The 24,071-nt window shown below is 38.3% G+C and overlaps 1 protein-coding gene across 1 annotated transcript in view; it reads right to left on the reverse strand.

Moving 5' to 3' along the window:
• The window catches only part of LOC101874698 (contactin-3), a 103,384-nt gene that overhangs the window by 36,495 nt on the left and 42,818 nt on the right, over nucleotides 1-24,071 (reverse strand). Inside the window, exon 3 of the mRNA XM_034066541.1 lies at nucleotides 11,824-11,919. Within this exon, the coding sequence (XP_033922432.1) occupies nucleotides 11,824-11,919 (96 nt within the window). The remainder of the gene's footprint in view (nucleotides 1-11,823; nucleotides 11,920-24,071) is intronic.

Consider the following 24,071-nt stretch of genomic DNA (forward strand, 5'->3'; position numbering starts at 1 on the left):
CTAATGACTGTCAAATTGCTATCTCCTCCAGCAGAAGAAAAAGGTAAAAGGAATTCTGTGCTTTACACACAGATATTTATTTTTTTTTTATCTATTCTTTGATACTTGTGGCGATAAAAGCAGGCAGCAACAATGAAACCACATTTGGCTAAAATGGAAGCACCGTTCATTTGAGGGTTGAAACTAGATGATCTTCAGGTCCTTTCCAACCTTAACTGTTCTATGATTCAGTAGCTACTTAACAACATACCTAGATGCTTAGCAGATACAACAGTGTAGGTTGTATGCAAGTGAAAAAGGAATGTCAAAAGAAGCATAAATTTCCAGTAGGGCTCAACACACAACAAATCTGGATTTTTAAAACAAAAATCCATTAAAATTACATTTTAGAAATCTCTGTATATCATGGCAAAGCAGCCCTCAGTACCCTTCATTATGGTCATTAGAAAGGAAAAACCACACTTCAAAAAGATAAACTAACATTTGGCAAAAACTGCGTTAGAACTCTGAGCTCTGTGTGTCCAATTTTAATTGGCAAAAGCTCCTTCCTGTGTGAGGCCATGTGTTTGTCTCATTCCTATCCTACATAATCAAAGGAAATTAATTTTTAACAGTTTTCCAGGCAAGACATAATTTTTCACCCAAGTGCCACCAAGTTGAAAGTTTATAAAAAGATCACAGCTTCTGCAAGTGCTAATTGAAGACTGTTATAGCTTGATCGACCTGCTGTCATGTTAAAATATCCTGTAGCATTTGCACTGCCCCTACAAAATGGAGATCATCCCTTTTTGCACAGGTTTAATTTGAAAGCACATAAATTTGGGTGCAGCCATGAAATGGAGAACAGGCATCTTCCTAACCCTCAGTGTTGAACACGAATGCAACACTCAGGAAAGTGCTAACAGGGCGATTTAACACAAGGTAAGACTGAATGGATGAAAAAAAACCCGTACAATAAGTGAAATTATTAAAATATTTATGGACTGGCTAATGCAAAAAGGGCACTAAATAAAATGGCTTATCATAATTGAATTTAATTCTATCAATATTTCAACTCCTTCCATTAACACAGTTTCATAGGGGCAGCATGTATGAACAATTAACAGGGCCAGGACTTTTCTCAAGAGTTTAACTTCTGTCATGTTGGGAAGTATTTACTGTTAAAAACCAGTTATCCACCCTTCCAGACTTGCAGCATGTCTCCTCAGTTGAAACTACAGCTTTTACTAAAAGTTCCTTCCTACATGACAAGAGAAGTATAATTAATTTATGGTAAGGAAGCCTAATAAGGATTTGCCAAGTAAAGGAAGGGTAAGTAGCACAGTGGACAATAAAACCCTAGGATCTATTTTGACTTCAGTCAGACTTTTGACATGTGCCACAAGAGTCCCATAACAAGTCAATATTCATACAGTCAACACCACCAAGAGACATTGTACATCTGTTCTCCCATCTTACAACACAAACACCAAGGTGCAGTTCTCAACGGTTTTGCTGTTGAATGGAGAGGGCATGTTGAGTTAGTGCTGTTCAGGGGGGAGGTGGCATCTGGGCATTGCTCTGGCTGTGGTCTGTCATTATCCAATATCTACTGGCCAGTTCAAATTAATTAAATAATAAATTATACATAATAGTAATAATAATACTACTACTAATAATAGAGTGCACATGAAGAGTTTGAAGGGGACTGTGACCTCTTCAACAACAAAGATTATATGGTCTTGCTAAATGGGAAAGACCAGAAAATAAAGCATAATTCCATTTCTACAGAGAAGCTGGTTGAAGAGGATGAGCACAAGGCTGAGGGAGAGGCTGTAGACCAAGTCAGGTATCAATTCAAGAGCCATACTTAAAAACCAAATAAATTTACATTTTCAGCTCTACATCAAAGCTCAGACATCCACAAGATAAGTGTGTGGGAAGCCAAGCTTTACTGGTTCTGGTATTTATTGACCTATTTGTTTTCCTTAGCTCAAACTATAATTTTATTCTTAAAATAAACAAAAATAAAACAGAAGACATAATTCAAAGCATTCAAAGGGGACAGACATATTTGGATACACAGCAGGAAAATAAGCAGCTTGATTTCGTTCGTATTATATTGGGTTAACTCAAGAGTAAACTCACTGAAATCAATCATGATTATAAAAGCCATGAAAAGTGTATTCCAGTTTAATTGTATCCTTCAATAGCCTATGAATAAGCACTCCTGGAAACCTAATTTCCCATTCCAGACATATTTTCATCAACTCTCTTTAAAAAGGAGCAGGGTGTTTCTTTACCAGTGCCCCATAGCCACTCGCTCATTTTATATTTATTGTGCTTTACAAAATTGTTTTCTTATTTTCTAAAAAAATTCATATTAAACAACTTGTTCTGTGATTTATTGTGTTTACACCATTTGCCCATTGCTGATCCTAGCGCACCTCAAGGGATATAAACTCACTCCCTTTCTGTCAATTACAACTTTTCAGTTGATTTCCTGTTATAAATGGAAGCAATATGTCTCTCTTGGGCTTCCACAAAGATCTAAGCCCTTGCTTTCCAATGCATTTTTTTCCTTATTTGGTGACCATACGTGGATAAGGTATTGGAAATTAAAGTTATTACTCAATTTTTATTTGCTTACTACATCTTGGTTGGCTTTTCCTCTTTATTTTGCATTATTTGATTATTATTTACTGTGCAGTCTACAAGCTACAACACAGCAGCTTCACAGTGTTCCAGGCAACCTGTTCCCCCAAGTGTTCAACTGAAAACTGCTTATAAAATCACCTGTCATTTTTTAACTTCATTTTTTACAGAATTCAACTCTTAAATCAGCAAGGCCTTCGAGGTCCACCATGGTCATTGCCTGCCATCTATGAGCCATAAAAATGTTACCCAACACATACCCTTAATTTCCTACATTGTTAAAGCAAAATAAGGGGGTAAGCCCCACACATTCAGTTTTTAACTGGGTTCAAAGTTAGGCCTTAAGCTCATCTCCATGCTTTCGAAAAGATTGCTTTTAATTGTATTACACATTTTCTCTGAAAGGCTGCAACACATCAGTAGGAGACTGCTGATGGAACCAGGGCAATTTCATTACTGTAAACAGAAGGATGCTGGGGAGAGACTCTTCATTAGGGACTGTAGTGATAGGACAAGGGGGAACAGATTCAAACTTAAACAGGGGAAGTTTAGATTGGGTATAAGGAGGTAGCTCTTTACTGTAAGGGTAGTGAGGCACTGGAATGGGTTGCCCAGGGAGGTTGTGAATGCTCCATCCTTGGTGGTGTTCAAGGCTGGTTTGGACAGAGCCTTGGGTGACATGGTTTAGTGTGAGGTGTCGCTGCACATGGCAGGGGGGGTTGGAACTGGATGAGCTTAAGGTCCTTTCCAACACTAACTATTCTGTGATTCAATGAAAATCGAAAACTATAAATGAATTCAGGAACTCAGCAAAACAAAAGTTTGGGTGTGAGGGAAAAGCACACAGATATATGGCCAGAAGGAGAAGGTTAAAGTTTTACCCACCAAATACAGATCACCTCTTGCTCCTTTTGCCCCAGACAATCGCCTCCTATATACCTGCTTAATGGTATCTGCTACCCCCATAATTCACATCTAAATTAGACTTCTAAAATAACCAAAAGTACATGCTGTGAACAATGTTCTTCTGAAACAGATTTAAACTTCTGTTCAAAACTGACTGGGTTTCAGTTAGTAAAGCAGATGTTTCCATAAACAGTCCTGAAAAGAAATTAAATCACTTGATTTTGAATGCATCAAGCTCACTGAAGTAGAGGTTTTATGTTGTATTTTTTAAAGAAGTTTCATGTCAGCCATTGATACCCAAATCTATATTATATTTCATGCAGTTCTCCTATTGAGATTTTACTATATTCTGTAATTGAGATATAGGGGCAAGCTGAAATACCCTAGTATTTTTTGTCTTCAACTGGCACCCTGCCTAACTCGCAGAATGTTTTATGGCTTCTAAAAAACTGTGTGCAAAAAAGCAATCAGACAAAATTTAGCAATGACAGAAACTGTAATTAAAGACATTGAAATTGGTAACAACCAGCTACTTTGAATTCTGAATTATCTACCTTAGAGTTAAAAGTAATGGAAAAGTAACACTGATTTTGAGAGGATAATGACAGATTTCATAATTAAGGAAGAAACCAATTAGCTCATCATTTGGCCCAGTTTCAGCTCAAACTGTGAGGAGATGTCAGAAAATGGAGAAAAGCCTTTTGCTTTGTGGATGAACATCACCCAGGAAGGTGTAAGCTCTCAGGGCACAGACAGGGAGCAATCACATACAGTTCTGTGGGGCAGTCACACCCAGTCAACACTGCTGAGGACAGCTCTGCCCAGCTGTCTGCAAAGGAACCCCTAGGAAAGTGCCAACAAAGTATTTAAAAGTTGAAATTAACCTGCATGAGGTGAAAAGCACATCAAACTCCTAGGGGATGCTCTTAACCTTGATGTAAACCAGCCTTAGTTCACTGCAGCCTAATCCTCAGTAGGATTACACTATGTTCTATCTTATATACATTACCTTCAAACATATCATTAACTACTTTTCCTACTTGGGCAAACTCTAGCTGGTTTATTCCACTTAGTTCTCTGCCTCAAGTAGTCTATCCTTCCTTTGGCAAGCCAGCACAATCAGCTGCAACTGGACTTTAGCCAAGAAATTATGTAATACTTTATCTCTGCCATAAAATAAATCACATCTTTGGGTTTTTTTGCAAACATTAAAGGATGTTTTCAAATAAAAATCTTACGCACCACGGGCAAAAGATTAAAAGAGGTGTAATGTCCTCCCAGTGTGGGGAAAATAATCTGGAGATTTATGCATGCTTCTGAAATTCACCCCCAAACCCTTCAGAACAATTCCCTTCTTTTGGCTGAAGATGTTTTTGTTCATACAAAAAGCAAATTCCATGATGGGAATCCAAGCCCAGATATAAAAAGTGACGAACATATCCTGAGAAACTCACTGTATTCCAGAGTGTAATGGAAACACTGACTGGACACTAACATAGACCATTAATCATTTAGACATAAAAAGTGAATTATTTTATAGATAAAACAGATCAATATTCAGCATGCTCTGCAGATAATCAGGCATTAACTTCTGTGTATGGAATAACCCAAACTAACGAGAGCAGTGCAAAATACCTATGTAATAGCCCACAATTTCAGTCTACACATTTAATGAGAATATTAAAATGTTTTAGCTGAAATTGCAAGGTTCCTACTTCAGGTTAATACCTAATTTTCATTTTTAAATGGAACGTGGTCAGAGCCCACTCATTCTCTTATTTAGAAATGAGTTGGTGTGATGTAAATAAAAGATGTGATTCTTTACACATAGTTGCAGCATAAAATGTATTTATCTTTCCTGCCTCCTACCTACACCACAACCACGGAACAGGCCCAGGGGTAACTGTACACACTGCTCTGTGCCTTGTCACTGGCTGCCACTGGTGGCAAAGCTCTGGTGATATAGAACAGCCCACTGAAGGTCTGCCTTTCTCTACACTCAGGTTTTTACTAAATCTTTCAAAGCAGCACCAAAAGCAAAGCACAGCATTCTAATTAAAACATAAACATTTCTAAGCTCATCCTCGTGAAACACAGATGTGTCAGCCTGGCAGTGTTGTTATTAATACCACAAAAATCCTCACAGTAAATAGTTTTCCAAACAGCAAATCCACTGGAAAAGGAGCTCAGTGACCCAGCCCTGCCTGCTGTCTGCCTTTTCACTCCTGCTCTCCTGTCACACAGGGGATTTGACCATTAGCCAATGTTGCTTCAGAATGAACTTGACCTTCTAACATCAAAGTGCCCCTTAACTGGCAGGTTAAATGTTCCTTAGTGCTCCAAAGGAAATCCTGATACAAATGGGAAAGTCAAAGAAAAAGCTTTTCTACATTTAGTTTTCAGTGCTGAGTAAAAACTCAGTTTTGCTTTCCCTGCAGTTGTGCTGGATGATGGATTAGATTCTCTTTATCATACCTCTGACCTAACTGTTTCAGACTAGCTGTGTCATTCAAAGTATACAGGCTCCGATCAAATCGTCTGTACTTTGGAAGTATGCAGCAGAGTAAGGAACTGCTTTAGGAAACAATATTTAAATACATACCCATTAGCCATATCCATTTCAAAAGACAAATTGTTCTTTCAATCACCTCCCTAGAACTTTACATTTAATTGCTCAGAGCGTTTCTAACAACTCTGTTGTGCTTTTTCAGTAGTTGAAAGTATTTTAAAATTGCTTCCTGCCTGTAATAATTTTGAGGCTAAAAAGATCACAGTTTAGTTTATTGATCAACTCATTTCTTCTGAATGCTAAATATTAAGAAGATAAACTAAGGGAAACTAATGGAAATCCCCAAGTGTAAATTTTCCAAGGAACGCACTAATGTTGATAGGTAGAAGTAGTAATTAGTGCCAAATTTTATTTGGTTGTCTTGCACTGATATAGGAGAAGGTACTTGGTAAACCCCTGCGAAAAACAAAAATCACTTTCAGTACTCTTAAGGAGTGTAATGATCAGCTACGGCTGTGTGCTGGGACCACAGCCATCTCCCTTCTGCCTCTTCCTAATCAATTACTGTTTCCAAAGAAAAACTCAAATATTTTAGTAGAGAAAATAAAGAGCTGGGGGAGAAAACCCCCTCAGGAACAGTTTAGGATAAAAATAATCTTGGTAGAGGGCCAAACACAGCTATTTTCTACAATTTCCTCCTATTTTTCCCAAGGCATACTTAAGATACCTGGGATGAGCCAAGTGAAAAAGCTTGACCAGATTTTTTTCCTTGCAATTTAGTTCATCCTAATCTACCAGTGACTCTTTCTTTCCATCTTCAACCCCTTCTTCCAACAAACACCCCAACAGCAAGAGGCGCAGTTTCCCATTAAAATACTCTAATCCCATACTGATGTCTCTTTCAGTTTGTTCAGGAAAAAGGGCTAATGAAAGCCGGCCTCAGCAATAAAGTGCACACCCCAAAGTCTTTTGAGGTCTTCTGGAGTGCCCACAAACATTTTGTTGATGAAAATTGTGCAGTGTTATTCCTGCAAAAGCCTGCGCTACTCTTTGCTCCCTCCGACAACAGCTACATTATACATGCTGCTACTGTATGTGCTTAACTTTTGGTGCATCTTTAGTGGAAACCAAATGTACTGCAGACAGAAAAAGCTGATTCAATCTCCTGCAAAACTCCTCCCTGGGCTATCGGTGAAACTGGAGCACAGGTTTATCAAAAGAAAGTGTTTTGGAAAGACTGTATCTGATAAAGTGCAGAACAGACAGAGAATCTCTGTAGCATTGGTTTGTTACCAGTGGTAAAAATAATGCTCTGACAGATAGAAATCACTGTAAAACCCAGCTGTGAATGGGTATTACTGTCCCTCATACAGACAAATGTAAGCACCTCTTGGGTACCATTTGATTTCAAACTGTCAGCTGGAATTTGTGCAGATGAGGATGACAACACCAGCAGGACTATTGCAAAATATATTTTTAAATAAAAATACCATTTCTCCTTGGCAGATTGAGAACAGCTCGACAACACCATGGAACCAGTTTTATGGCCATTGCTTTGACAATATTCAGCGTACTAGTCTCTTTAGAATCCATTTTTGTGCAAAGACCTCATAATATGCCTACTGGAAGTATGATTTATTGCTCTTGCCCAGATAGGTGTCATTCACAATCTACAACAAAACAAAAAGTATAAGTGGAAAACCAGGGTGATTTCAACCTTCTGAAAACACACTGATGGGCAGCTGGAAAGAAACCGTATTTTGGAATCCTATCAGTTTGGTTTTGCTTTGCTTGAAGGGTATGAACTGGTCCCAAAGCCAAATTAAGTAAAATTAATTCAATTGACAGGAAAAAAGAAACAACAAACCCAGTATTCTGATATTCAAGAGTTGCAGAAAAATAATCAAAGCATCAAAATATTTCTGGCACATGAGATACTTTCCACACCATGTTATTCATGAATAGCATAGACTTGCTGGAACATGTAGGTCTCCAAATGGTGATACAAGAGACATTAGCAAAAATTTGCAAGTCTAAATACTAATTTGCAAGAGACATGACATTATTCATTTAATGACTTGTCATACCAAACACTGAGCAATAACTTGGGTCCTAGGTTTTCATGATCTAATATTTCCTGTAGCATGTCACAACTTTAAAAAGATATGCTATAAGCTAAATTGATCCCTACCCTTCAAATATGGCCTTGTTTATTAATTAGGTCCACATTTATCAGGGCATGGTAGTAAGATGGAGCACACATTTCTGCTTTATACATAGAAATATCCTGGCCATGTTGCATGAAATAGGAGCACTGAGGCTAATCACAGCTACAAGGTAAGTAGAATTTCCTTGCAACTTTCGAGCAACAGCTTGTCAGAGCCCCAATGTTCTTGCCTTTTACTGAAGTTCTTGTGGGTTATGGTCACATTCCACATAGGCACAAGGTAACAGGGAGTATATCCATCAACATAAGTCTAATGCCTGTTTTTTTCCAAGCAAGCCTTCATTCTTTGAAATAGCCAAATAACTATCAAGCAAATCTTCACTTCTACCATTAAAAAAACCCCCCATCTTTTCCTCTGTGTATAAAGCAGCTCTCAACCCGCCATAGACAACAGAAAAGGACTATGCCTCTTTGCTTCCTCTTCTCCTAAAAAGCATAATATACCTCTTAATCCAAAATTAATGTCAGATAAGTAAAATTGACTATATTAAACAAATACAAATCACAATACATAGCAAATAGAAATAACTGAAGACAAGCTATATGATAATCAAGATACACATACAGTAGTAACAGTAGGTAAAACACTAAAGGAACTTGCAGATTTGCTTTACTCTGGGCTTTGTCACTCCTTGGATACCGATTTTGGAACAAAATCAATATCAGAGAAAAATCATTTTTAGATCTCCATATGCCTAGCCTTCTCTGTTCCTGGTAGGATGGAAAAAATTAGCATTGCATGAATGTTTTTTAGCTGGCTGCATGTTAAGTGTGTCCAATATTAAGTTCTGTATGTTGAGATGTTTGTTATAGCAACAGTCCTTTAAAACCATCAAGACATAACAGTAACCCAGTAAAAAGTGAAAATAGCTGTAGAGACTTGAGTAAAATTTAGTGGTTATAACAACTGACAAAGATGGCAGGAGTTCTACATAAGTCAATTTTAGATGTCAGATTATCTTCTGAGTATGTGGGTGAGAGGATTTACTGATTTGTGGAGAACATAGGGTATTTTAACAGGTTCTCTGTAACAGAATTAAAATTATATACAGAAGTATGGTCATGCAGAACGATAACAGATGACCATCTTAATTATCCAAAACTCACTGCTTAATTATAATACAACATACATTATCCAACATAAACCTCAGTTGAATTAGTAAGATATTTAGGGGGAAGTCTAAACATAGGCAGTCATTTATTCCATCTCCCATACAGCAAATTTCCAACAAGACTGTTAAAAAAGATGAAATGCACTAACTCTAAAGAAAATATTCTTGTGGTTTGCCACACAGCTCATGTTTAATGGCAGAAATGTAAAACTGACTGGAGCATCCTCAACTGGAAATACTGAGCTCCATCTTCCTCCCATCGTACACAAACAGCCAACACAGAAACAAAGCTAAAATACAAGCTCAGGATATGAGTTGATGTGTACAAGCTTAAACAAAGTTCAATTTTGGTTTAAATAGTAGATGCCCACACCCTGATGGAACTGGAATTGCAACCTTCAAAAGAACCAAAGTATGGCTAACCACATGAATAATTTGCTCCCCACTGAAGGAGGATGTTGATCTTTCGAGGTCCCTTCCAACCCTTGGGATTCTGTGATTCTGTGGTTCCTATCACTTATATAAATACCTGTGGCTAAGATAAGCAAACAACAACAAAAAAATACACCAAATTGCAGAGGGAATGCATTTTCCATTTTTTCCATACTGTGAACTGGTATTTCTTTTGGGATGAACATTGGTCACTACTGTAACTGGGATGCTGTACATGGAGGAATAATCCCAATTTAATCCATTTTTACTTGAAGACTTCTTATTAAGAATATAAAACGTAAGTGCAATTAAGCTAGCAAGAACTTAGAAATTGCATGAACATGACAGAATATTAAAGAACAATATTTTGGAGGCTAAAGGGGAAGAGAAAACAAAGTATTTGAGAAGGTTTTTACAATTAGTATTGTCTGAAATTATTCAATAGTTCCATTCAACAAATAGAGAATCAAAGAAAAAGAATCTGATCAAGGCTCTGGAAAGGGCTGCACAGCCCTCAGGCCAGGTCAGCTGTTCCTAAACCATTCCTGCTATTCCTAACAAACTAGCTTTGCCTAATGAATAGATATTTCATCTAAGGCTCACCAACCTGCATTTTACCACACCAGATCTGAAGGCATTCTATGTCTGATGTCACTGCTGTAGGTATATTTCAGTGAAGAAATGGCCCCACGTCTCCTGAAAACTTTACTGGTTAATCCTCCATTCCTTCAACGAATCCAAGGACCTTAAATAATTCTGGTAGCAACCCCCAGTTCCACTTGATAACTCAGGGAGCCCTCAGCTCTCTCCTTTTTTTGCACAAGTAACACAGTGTGGGGGTGTCAATCATACCCCATCTGCTGACTGCAAAATAAATTCTCACCTCTTCCACGTGTTGATTTAAACCACTGTTCTTCGCAATGTGAGCATGTTTTATATCACCTCCTGTTCAACACTTCAAACTTAAACATTGCCAGAGACAGGCAAAGTTGTAGTCAGTTTGGCAGTCACCTCTGGGTGTATACCCATGCAAGAGATGCAAGTATACGAAAGGCTGCGGCAATATGATCTTTAAACTGCACAAAGCAAAATTCAATCATTCTAATTCTTATAGATAGTTGGGAGAATGACCCATTTTCTCAGCAACTGAAAAGACAAAGCTGTTGCAGGGCTATAAAGATGATTTAAGAGTATGTATCAGTTTAGAGAAAGAAAAATTCTGCAAGCTCAGACAGTTGTAAAATTGCCACTTTATAGCTGTGTCTGCCTGGACTCTGCCAAATTTAAGAGGCCACAATACCTATATAATTCTATTCAATGTTTAGCTTATATTACCTTGTCTTTGCAATCAAATCTAATGTTTTAACATCACAGCCCTTCAATAATGAGACTCCACATCAATTAAAAACAAATAAACCTAGTTCCTTTCAAATATTACTTGAGGCTCAATAGCAATTAGTCAAAGACTGGAGATGCAGAATGAATGATAAAGTGTGTGGGCAATTTCTGGTCCAGCAAGTACCCACATAGGCAGTTTTGTCACCCCCCTCAAGACAGCAGTGTTTTAAATTATGCCAGCATCATTACATTACACTAAGAAACATCTTGATTGCAAGAACACAGGCAGATACTGGCCTAATTAAAGACAACAATCTACTCTTTGCAATTGTCTAGACGTAGAAAAAAAACAGATTCATTGAGGCTTGGTAGCTGTGACTGGGCAGAATTTAAAACTCAATTAATTACTAGAAATATCATAAAAATCAGACATGTTAAGTGCACAAGAATTACTACAGACTAGAACACATTTCAAGATATAAGTAAATCCTCTTAAGTACTTCCCTTCCCCTCTTTCGGTTTTATTTTTCTTCTCTGTATTTACTTCAAAAACCAGATTCCATTCTTGCTCTCTCTGAAAGATCTCTCTTCTGCATTTCCAGGGAGATATTCCACTTTACAGTCAATCCATTCTGGTTGAAGCACAAAGCCTGGAATGTCCTTACCTCCTGTCCGAGGGGGTGGTCCGCAGAGCAGCACGACTCCCTGCCCCTCTCGAACTGACACGGCGCTTCTCATTTTTGTCCTGGAGTTTTCAAGATCTGTTTTTGAAAAAAAGGTGAAGTGGATATTAGGAAACAGAAAAGACTTAAATCTACAGGAGCTTCCAGTTCTCAAATCCCAGAATCCTCTCTTTGTATGCCACTAAATTCAGCAATTTCAGCGGACCGGTTGCAAAAGAAATTACTGATCAACACAAGGGAGGATGACTGAATTAGGATTGAAGTCAACTAATTTATAAGAGCATGACTGAACAGATAGTATGGAGAATTTTGTTCTTACACTAGGCTTATGCTATTCTAATTTTGATAATGAAGAAGGAGTCATAAGCGTAACTTAATAATAGGTCCATAAGCCACTGTTTCTTCCAAAATGAAGGCTCTGATGAAAATAGCATCACGAGCCTACTGAGCTCCCATAGCCAACCGTAAAATAACACTAATACCACAGCCATTCAGGAACCGTATTTATGTCTTTTAAAACAGAAAACCCTCGACCATCTCCCTGCAGCCTAATCCCCATAACATTGCTAAACTCTGTGAATGCATGGACTTTGCACATCAATGTACTAAACAGTGCTCTGCTCTGTCTGGCTCTAGGTGTTCTATGATCACTTTAAGCTGTGTAAGAGGGGAAACACTACCGTGTGTAAAAAGGCAACTATTTTATCACAAATCTATATTAACTTTCCTTTTAACTGGTGACTCAAGATCCAAGAAAGTATGGCCTCATTATAGCCCTGAATTAAGTTAGATGTGGCATGCAATACAAACAGAGATCAAGGTTTTACACTTAAGATTTTTCCATGAAGAAACCACTTATTTTTATAATAAAACCAAAGAGAAGAAAATCTAAAAAGTGTCTGTTTATAACCTTTTAAAGGACACTAACACATAGCTTTAAAATAAGGTTGCCTTTATAGCCAAGCATAAGAGAAGTAGTGAATTGACCAACATTAGCTATTTCCCAAAATACAGTATCTTTTAATATTGAAAAGCAACAGCTGTTACACTCAGAAAACTGAACAAGAGCAATTAGAATTTCAGTGCTTCATTTAAAAAAAATACATTTAATGCTGCAATAAGATGTTGCTGTATTAGTCTTTGCTACTGCACATAAAGCTCATAAGAAGGTTTCTTAAAAACGCTATTTTCAGCTTTCCCACTAAATTTCTTTGCGGGTAGGTATCAGGGTTTACCTTTTCATGCACAGAATAAATTGTGAACCTTCTGCTGGACGTGTTGTGGAGGTCACATACAACCACAGCCAAACTGATTTCACCAGATCAAAATAGCATGCCCTGCAATTTGTTTCAGGCCCTTAAGCATCCTTTTCTCTGCCCTCCATAACAATACAGATTGATTACCCACCCAACACAATTCCCCTGAGTCAGGAAAGGAAGTACCAAGAGCTGACAGTGTCCCAGAGGACACACACTGTTCTATATTAGGATGAAAACAGCTATGCAGTTTGGACTTCAAAATTGATAAAAAGAAAAAAAATCCCATTTTACATACACAACGAACTGCGCCCAGATTTTGTCCCCTCACCTCACAACCACTGCGAGCCATAAATCTTGCGTAACACACCTGTAATCTCTGTAATTAAAATGGAATTATTCATATCACTGGTTTCTAATCACATGTGCTCATTTACTGCAAATATAGACCTTCAGAAACACAGATGTGTTTGTGCTGCCCGACACACTGTATGAGCAGGATGGGATTGGGCTGGGAGCACCTCCAGAAGTGATGTGACCTATGAACATGCTGAGGCATTCAGAAAGACATATCCTTATTATCCTGTAGGTACTCGGTGGGACCAACCACAGCTCTGCAGTTTGATCTGTTGCAATGTTGTACTGCAGAAGTTATTAATCACTGATTGCAGATGAAGACTGCTGTCACAGGGGAATAGCTTTTTGGGAAGCAAGCAGCAATGCAAAATCCATCAGAAAATTAAGAATATGAGCTATGCTACAATGAAAGAGTAATTTTTCACTAATTAGCAGGAAGCTCTCCATCCTACCTTCTAGATCAGTGCAAGTACCAGACTAATCATGCAGCTGCAGAAATATCATCACTTAATTCATTTATATACTTGTATATTCTCTTGACATATTGTCTGGCACCACTCTGAAAATAACTAACAATCACCATGCAAAATAATAAGAGTTAATTCTCTACTAGCACTATACAGCAAAGCCCAAACCTCTGACCTTGGAAAGTACTTGCTGCTTACATGCAAGATTCTAGTCTGATTTTCAGGCATCTTTGTAGCATACTATGGGCCAAAGCCAGTTGTGTTTGGTAGAATAGCAGAAGAAATTATTTGGTTCTGGGTTTTTTTTTTCTTGTATTTTTTTACTATTAAAGCCAGTGTTCTAACTGCAGTAACACCAGGGAGTAGTGCTGTATCTTCTAACAAAACTTGGTATTACATGAAATCATTGGGAAGGAACATTAAGTTATCAGAAAACTGACAGGGTAAATAAAATGCCACAAAAGGTGGGCAAATAATGGAAATGACTGTTTACTTTTCAGAGATGGATTTATATCTCTGAAATCAAGAGGCTCTTACTCTGCTGAAATGTCTTAATAGATAAAACTGGAAACAAAGGATGAGGATAAGAACAGAATAGAAGATAGCTTTGAGAAGTGATGAGTGACAACAGAATTTGTTTTCCAGCACCCCAAGGGGTAGCAATAACCCATTGTTTTGTTTGAAATAGAAAGGCAAAACCATATATATATACACACACATATACACACACACATATACATGAAGTGTCTTACCAGATGTTTAAGATTTCATCTACTTTCTCAAACTGGTCACTTAAATAAAGCTTTTTTATTAGTTTCTCTTGCCTACATTTTTTTTTACTTCTTGCTTGCAAATTTCATCTCAAGCGCTGCCATTCTGATAGGAAAAGAGCAACTGGATAACTACTTTACCTGGCAAAGTCTCTAATCATAACACTGAAATTATTTTGGTAAAAATGTTACAAATACCTGACTACACAAGGAGGAAAAGAAAAAAACAATACATCCAATTTAGAACCAGTCCAGAACTGTGTAATTTGTAAATTAAGTAGTTTTATTGCCTGGTTATAGTTTACCATATAGAAGAAAGTTTAAAATTAGCAACTTAGAATTTCCTGACGCCTGAAAAAGCATCTTCTTCTCCCTTCCGTTGCATATTTGCCTCATTTCTTTAGTACCAAGTACATAAAGTTACATCAACCGAAATACACATGCCATTGCAGTAAAATGGGAGCAAGAAAATGTAGCTCAGCTTTATTGAAAAGTCTTTCATTTTGGCCAAGAAGGAGAGCAATAAACGTGTCCTTGCACACACAAACAGCAAGGATATGAAAACCAGATATTTCAGTAGGTTCTCCCCTTCCATTTTGTAAGTTAAGTCTCAAGCACAATGCTAAGAACCATTCTGAAATATAGAGTAACAGTAACATTGGCATCATATCCTGTTATACCCATTTTATGTATTTGGAACAGAAGCATTTAGAAGTTCACATGATACTCATTACAATTAAGAGATACAGGTTTGTGAATTTAGGAGAGGAAAAGAATACATTACATAGAGCATCTGTGCAAGGTAAAACAGACCTTGTTCTTGTCTGACATCAACATGTGAGAAAGAATTAAAAACAACTCTTCATCTGCAGAATGCACGCCTGCTGACTGCAATCACTGCAGTTCACTGCAAGTACCTTCTAGAACATTTCTGGCTTCTGTAATCTTGTATAATCAAGGAAGGTAAGCAAATGGATCACACAAGATCAGATCAAATATTATGTCTATGCTTTGAAAAGGTCTATGCACAGAATACCCTGTTATGAAAAATCCAGAGAAGCTTTGATTACAAAGCTGCTCCAGATTCATGACTCACAGCTTGTGGCAACACTGAATTGTATCACATTTCCCAAGCAACCTGCATGATGTTCTACCCCTAGTTACACGTATCTCTACATAGGGTCTTCAAAGGAGTAGTAGAAGCTACTAAAAATATACCAGCTTCTAATTATTTGCTTGTTGTTTAAGTACTGCATATGACACATTCACTCCATGGAGAGAAATAGGACTCGGTAGGTTTCCAACTTGAAGCCCAATGACAAGTATCTTACTGCACTTACATCAATTGATATGTATGGTCAACATATGTTTATTAGCAATCTGACCATGTATTGATAATCTCAGAACAAGGGTTCATGCTCTACAAATATAATTGTCCCAAGAGCCACTAAAATATTCATTTAATTACTTCATTAGACTCATTATTATTAGAAGCAGCCAAATTTGTTAAACATACTTTATGTATAATTCCGCACTGGTAGGATGTTCAATGAGTCAGACAACCAATTCTTAACTGTTTTACTGAATAGACGATTCTGATGTAGGGACTTAGTTTGATGTCAGCACATAATGAAGTACTAATTCACAACCCGCTCACCCTGGTAAAAGTCACATTATTAAAAAGAAATTAAATACCAGTCTCTCGGCGCTTACGAAAACATAACAGCCTCAGTGTGCTGTAATAGCTACCTTGGTAATGACAACTTCTGGAGAAAACAGAGTAAGACAAATTTGTTTCTTCACCATCACCTAAATTGCATATATGTATAAGAAATCTTCTTCCCCACTGTTCTACCTCCCCAAATTAGCTATACAGAAGCAATTCCATGGCTATTTATTTTTATACTACTTTAGACAAATACCAGAAACTGAATGTATACTTGGCATAATTATAAGTTTCCTAAAAATACATGTATCCCCTCAACAGAATAGTTGGAATACGTGGCCTGTTAACCCCAGCACATTGCCTGCAGACACAGAGAGCTTGGAGAAAACAGAGCTCACATGAAGCAAGTGAGACTTTCTGCTGCTTTCCCTGAGCTTCAGATCAAGCCCAGGGGAATCATGCTAGGTTGGGAGGGAGGGATAAGACCAAGAATTATCTCTGTAATCATCAGTTGCTGGAGGTAGAGAGGAGAAAAATATTAACAATGCAAAAGTGAACATTAATTAAAGCACGCAAGGAATGAGGGTGATTTGTCACTGGAGAAGAAATTCACTGACTACTGGGGAAGCATCTCCACAGTTTCACTGTTGTCAGGCTTGTGTTGCAGTGAAATCATATCATTTCACAGTAACCTCTACAAAATCTCTTAATGCTGTGACACACTGCTGAACTTCCATTTTATGGAATGACATTTTTTATCCATATGAAGGCAACAGTACAGCAGGTTACACACACACAGTGCAGCATATTTTTAAAACCCCATTGTGGAAAGGGGAACATACTTCTGCAGCCCACAGCCAGCAGCACTGCCCTGTGCCTACAGCCAAGGATGTCAGAGGCATTCTAAGCCCCAAAAGCTCCAGAACAGGGCAAGCAGAAACAACCTCCCACCCTCGAGGCATGTTTTATTCACAACCTACTACTTAGACAACCAAGTTTTTAGTTTGAAATACTGCTCCTGTCTCTGCTCACACGACACTAATCTCATTCAGCAAAGCCCATCCAAGACTGTGTTCTCACATCCATAGAAATATTGTCAATAAAATGCAATAAACTTCTACATAGAGAATGCAGGTAAAGGAAGAGACCCTGCAGGTTGTTTCCATTGCATGAACAGCAGAAATCTAACAAGTGAATCACTCAGGGCTTAAGGGGCTGCTGGAGCCCTTTACAGGGAACAGCACCAAGAACTTTCAACACTTTTAAGCTCTTCCCCTTCTCTTAAATCACTTGGGGTACAGCAAAAAAAGAAAACCAGTCTTATAGCAATTAAACAAGAATCATTTGAAAGTCACACAATAAAGCCTGTGTTGTATAAAAACAAATAGGAAAAGCTAACAAGAAACTGGCACAGATGTATCAGAGTGCTTTTGTGGGTTGTGAGGAACTGAGGGAAGAGACCAGAGACAGCAGAGGAAAAAAAGCACTAAAGGAACATGAATAGCATGAACGTTAACATCTGATGAGCAGGGAATTCTTTTTTTAAACTTGCTTTGCACTGGCAAAAATGACCTGAACAGAACTGGGAAAAAAAAAAAAAAAAGAGTGTTATACAAGGGAAATGTGTGTTTTGAAACAAAAACATTCTCCAATAGGTATTTCCACAAATATGCCTTCCATAAATTCATACTATCTGGGAATTGCCACTCAACTCCAGGCAAACACAGCACTGAACAAAGCAATTCAAATAATTTGAGAAATATCCCAGGAGGGTAGGATGTTTGCTCAAGGAAATTATGTCACAGCCAAGTTCCCAAATGCAACACAGATTCCTTTCCCCCTAATACTTGCCTAAAACAAACCCTAAGAATACCCTGGCAGGCTACAAAGCAGCTCCATTACTAACCACTCCTGACCACAAAGCAGGTTCAATGCTGAAAAACACCAGGTTATTCATGTTTTAATAGGTAAACTGATGGCTGTTTTGCCAGATCTAGGTCTAATTACCTAAAGGTTTGTCTAGTTATTTAATAAGTGGCAGTGCTTCCAAGAAGACTTCCCTCTATAAATAAATAAATCAATAAAATCCATCCTGTAACAGTTCAGTTTTGAAGCACTGGGAACATGCTGACAACAGCAGGACTTTTTTGTCCTGCTACTTACTTCACTCCTTTACCTTTCCAAAGACAGCCACCTTCCTTAAAGAAATGGATGGATTCTCCCACAGGTATCACAGAATATCGCTGGGTTGTCATCAGAAAGTATTGCCAGGATATAGGCAACCAAAATCTGTCATTTTCCCCATCTCACTTTGTATGGAGCACCTGGCAAAATGCCCACTGCTTTGATTAGGGCCATGTGGACTGTAACAGATGTAATGATGACAAATAACAGATACAGCAGATGACTAAGTGTCCTATCAACAGATGTCTTACCACAGCTGCTACTTCACACCTAAAAATACTCTAGCTTGTTAGTCAGCATAAAACCCCAGTATGCACAGACCTTCACAATGTTTGTAATTCCCATCAAAATGTGTCCTACCTAGGTTAAGCAAAATAATATGAAATGCACAAGTTTATATACAGCTGCAAACATGAGTGCCCTTATCTCTAACACAACTAATTAAAAACACATCCTCTGGAGGAAACTATACCACCTTTATGGAGCTGCTCCAGCTCTCCAGAGTGAACTTCCAGTTTTCATAGCCTGGAAGTGGACCACCTCTTTGAGGACCAGCCTCTCCAAAGCTTTCAGCTACCAGGCATGTCCAATACCAGAGTCATTTGCCTAGATGAGAGCAAATCTTAACCCATGACCTGCCCTACTGAAGTCACCTGTACCATGCCAGAATCTGATGGGTTTTATTTCTAGCTCCAGCTATATTTAAATTAAAGTTGGGAATCCTGAAAAGCTAACACCAACAGATCTGGTTTTATGTGAATAGCTGTCCAGTAGAGTGTTTCTCATGCTAAAATCAGGGGGGGTTCTCAGGTACATCACACCCCTTTAGTTTAATAAAACAAATACAAGGGATCTTAGAGAAGACAACTAGATCTACGTAAGTAATTTCAATAACCTCCTTGAAGTAAGCCATGGAGAGGATAGGGTGCAAGGACAGAAATTAATATTGTATCAAGAACAATACTTACAGAGGAACTCTGAGCAAATTAAAACTTTTAACTTTATTATCCGAATTCCTGGTAGATGAAAAATGCAGAGGCAGAAGCAGAAGTAATACATTTTCATGGGAGCACATTTGCCTGGTTCACATACAGGAAGAACAGTTATTTTAGTGTATTAAGTGTTCACATCACAATTTTATGAAAGAGGTAAGTGAATTTTCACATTTGACAAATAAAATAATTCAGTCTTAGTATCCTGAATATAGCACATAATACTGACATTAATTGCTTCCTTGATGTTCAAATCTAATATTTCTGCACAAGGATATAATACACTCTTCCTTGGGTGCTCCACTACAACTGCAGCAATATGTAACAAAGACATTGCCACAGCATAAAACAGATCCTGGAAAATTGCTGCAAACATTTATGACTATAAATCTCTTGGGTTACTAGCTAGGATTAGACTACATTAACAGGCTCAGGAGGACAGGATAGATAAGAAAAATGATCTATTTCTTATCCATGCACCGTACAGCCACACTAAAGTTGTAGCCTAATGGATGTTCAGGAGCACATCAAAGCAAACCAGAATATATTCTGTTCATTTCCTTCACTGTAGCCAGGAGTGGCTAAAGCAGATGGTCTGAGGTTGCTTTCCTTACAGACTCCAGGGGACAGGGATGCAGTGAAATGCATTACTTACCACGATGTCATTTGCAGCTGACAAGGAAAACTGGTATTTTCTGCTGCAGATAAGGCAGGAAAAAATTAAACAAAACCCACACCATTGTGATGCTGACAGCAGAGATGTTTAAAACAATAAAAATTTGCCAGGTTCACATAAACATGCAGAAATGAAAGATAAAATTCCCTTCAGGAGACAGGACATTGTGCAGTCCAAGTGGCAGAATAATTTCTTGAATGCTGAAGATGAAAGCCAAATGACTAAGCTCTCAATGAAGCCATATCTACACCTCGTGCACATGCATAAGCTTTTAAAAAACTTAATGAAAAGACAAAATCCACTGCATAATCTAATTCGGTATTCTTGTGCAAACATATTGCTCTATACTCCCTAATAACGTTAAAAGAACATATCAAAGTTGCAAACTCAATTATTTACCACTAGAAAATGCCAGAATTAAGGTTGTCTCAGCTCATATATACCGGCCAAAAAAACCCTATCCAAATAGCCGCACGCAGTAAGATTTCAGCACTGATGGCTTAGGTAGGAACATGGGTTGGTCCCTCCTGGCTGGGGACATGCTGCTGGGAAAGGCACTGGGGAGGCATGTGCCCCTGCCATTAGGAGAGAAGCCACCAGGAATGTTTCAATGCAGGTATCCATGAAGCAGCCACCCAGAACCCTGGATCCACCTGGTCCAGGGTCTCCAGTCCCAATGTCATGGTTTCTCATAGGATCTGGGATGCTTTCACTTGAGATGTGAGGAATGGGGAAACATGTAGGAACCACAACACCTCCATCCTGTCCCCTCTCCCCAGTAGCTTCCCTTCAATCCCTGCTCCCTACCAGTTCCAGTCTCCTCAACTCCTACCAAAACTTAGGCTCAGCACGTTCCTCAATTTTTCTTAATATTCTTTTATGCCCAGTCTTGTAAAGCTCACTCCACCCATCCCTCATTTGTGGTCATGATATTAATTACAATCAATTAAACTCTTCTATCTCCTCCTTTTACTTGTAATCCAAATGGATTTCAAGATAGATCTGATCTCAGTAGTGATGCCAGATTCCATTAGGTGAATGTTACAGCAAAATAGCAACAATTTGTTGCAAGGGGAGCAATCCAGAGTTTGGACATATCCCCATAGTACAACTTCAAATGGAGAGGAAGACCTAGAAATGGGTTTTCTTACCTGTATGTAAGGTACACAGGGAAAAAGATGCTGCAGTGAAGCTAGGAAACTTCAGGAAGCAGAAAATGATAGTGTTTCTTAAATAGCAAATACTAAAAGTCAATCCAACCAAAGTAGCCTAAAGCCCATCTGGTCTCATTTTGGAGCTGCTCAGAACAGCAAGTTGATGATTTGTACCAGAGTTTTTCCTGCTATTACAGCAGCCAGTTTCTTGTCTTACGTGGAAACCTCTCCTCTCCTTTCAATGTTGCTGAGTATATTTAATTAGTTTTCAAGTCTGGATATTCAGCAGAAGGTGTCAAATTATTTTGCACGTATGGCAAGCTACAGCAGGCAGAGTGCATGGCAGCTCTTGCTGAGGACTGGCTATGTGCTCCTGGTAGGATATTTAAAGGAACAACAAGCAGCTGCAACTAGCAGTTGCTCCAACACGCACAGCAAGACTCACTGCAGCAGCCCTACTTAGAGATGCTGAAATATGATTTCACTATAAGCAACTTGCTTACATTTGTACCTTCCTATCAACAGACTCACAGCAGTCAATAAAAGAAATCATTTAGAGTGAAGGCACCCTGGAGGAGTAAACACCACCAGGACCTGCATGCCAGTGCTGGCTCTGCAGAGGCCATCAGCAGCACTCTGCCTCTTCACCTGCCTACTGCATATTCATAGGGGTTTCTCTTGGTATCATTTCTTAGGTAAGACAAACCCAAAGGCTGGAGCCAGATAAACTCAAGTTAGCGTTAAAAATCCAGACAGTTCAAAAGAAGCTGTAAGTTAGTGCATGCTGGATAAGGGCTTCATACAAGGGTTATGGAGTAAAACTGTACTGCACTTCACAAAGACATGAATACCTATAGCATAGCTGATTTTCCTCAAACCTGAAGTACTGTAAGCACTACCTTTTATCCTAGTGAAGAACCACTCTTACCCAGCTACACAAACACACTCTTCAGACTAACCTGAACTATAGACAAAGTCTGCAATTAAGACAAAAATTCATTAGCTCTGCACACATTTACTTTGGCCCCTCATATCCTCTGTAAAATCAGAATGGCCTTTTCAGTACACATGCCAGGTACAAAACCTCTCTTCCAACATTAATCATTGTTTTGACCCAGATACAGTACAGACACACATTAAAGGAAAAAAAAGGCAGCAAACAAACAAACCAACCAACCCAATGTAGTATAATCCCCATGCAGACAAATAATCCCATGCTTTGGTTTATAAAAGCAAAGAAAACAATCATTATGCAATTAAGCAGAGGGTGAATGGATGATAAAATCACATTCGATCTTGCTCAGAATGAACTGGTATCTGATACTGTGTTGTCTGAAGATAGAACTGGAGACCCTTGCAAGCCTGACTGGGAATAAATTAAACTCATTACATAAAGCAATGATTTGTGGTAAGAACTCACTCTAATGATCGCTTGGACACCTTGTATAGTGACAAATCAATGCAATTCAGGGTGTGTGGCAGACACGTACTACAGTATGGCTAAGCGTCTGGCTTTCAGCTGAAAACAAGTTGGGATGCATAGCAGCCTTTTTCCAGCCTCCTAGACCAACATCATCTTCTCACAGACACTGGGATGCAAGAAATTGATTTTAGCCTTGCTATAGTCAGTAAATATTGGAGTCTGGAAGTATGTTTAGGTCCCAGTTTAGACATAAAGCTCAGAATTGGAATCTCTAGACATTTTTTTCAGTAAAAGAGGATTTATTATCAGGCAAACAGGGTTTTAAAAGAACCTAGATAGTAATTCCAATTAAAACCCCATCGGAAAAGCTAAGAGAAAATACAAAATGGGTAAGACAGCAATGGCTTAAACAGAAGCTACAGTTACTTTTAAATGGAAGTGAAAAACAGTTATACAGAAAGGGTAAATAAGAGCATAGCATATATTATTAAGAGCTGAAGTTATGAAATCCTGAGGAGAAAAATGCTAGATTCTGCTAACCAAAAAAACTGAACGTTCAAAAGAAAAAAATTCTGCTGAAAATAATATGATATAAAACTAGAAAGAAATAAGAGGTTCAGAAATAGCTGCACTTAAAGAAGTGTGAGCAATTGATAAGGAAATGCAAAACACAGCAGCTATTATCAGATCATTAATAATTAAAAGCATTGTACCTCTTTGGTACATGGGGAACCAGTGAGGAAGCCTACTAGCTAATCGCAAACCAGAATTCAGAGAGTTGATGAGAAGCTGTGGCAGTGGAGATCCAGTCTCTAAACCAAGAAACCCAATAAAAATCACAGACCCATTTGATTGTTTAACTTCATTACTGGGTAAAATAAGCAGTACATACAGAAGAAGCAATCAATATAAAAGCATGAGGAAAATACAAATCATTTGACGTTAACAACCGTAAGTTCATAAAGAGAAACTGCACTCACTGACATGATAGCTGCTGCCCGACATGCCAGGTTTTGAATAGATGTCCCTAGACAGCCCATCATCTACGAGCTCTTTCTATCAGCTCTGCAAGATCACAAGGCAACCCACACTGCCTGCAAAGTGCTAATATAATGCAAACATTAATATAAAGTTGAGAGGATATGTGCCTGTGCTTGCTTTTTGAAATGGTACCACCTGTAAATGACAAATGTTTATGGACAAAACACTGATTATACCAAAGTCTTCAGTTATTCTCATACACCATTAATATTTAAAAGTGGTTTAGATGGCTTTGAGTAAAGAG

This window comes from Melopsittacus undulatus, chromosome 9 (genome assembly GCF_012275295.1).
Source record: "Melopsittacus undulatus isolate bMelUnd1 chromosome 9, bMelUnd1.mat.Z, whole genome shotgun sequence".
NCBI classification, from domain to species: Eukaryota; Metazoa; Chordata; class Aves; order Psittaciformes; family Psittaculidae; genus Melopsittacus; species Melopsittacus undulatus.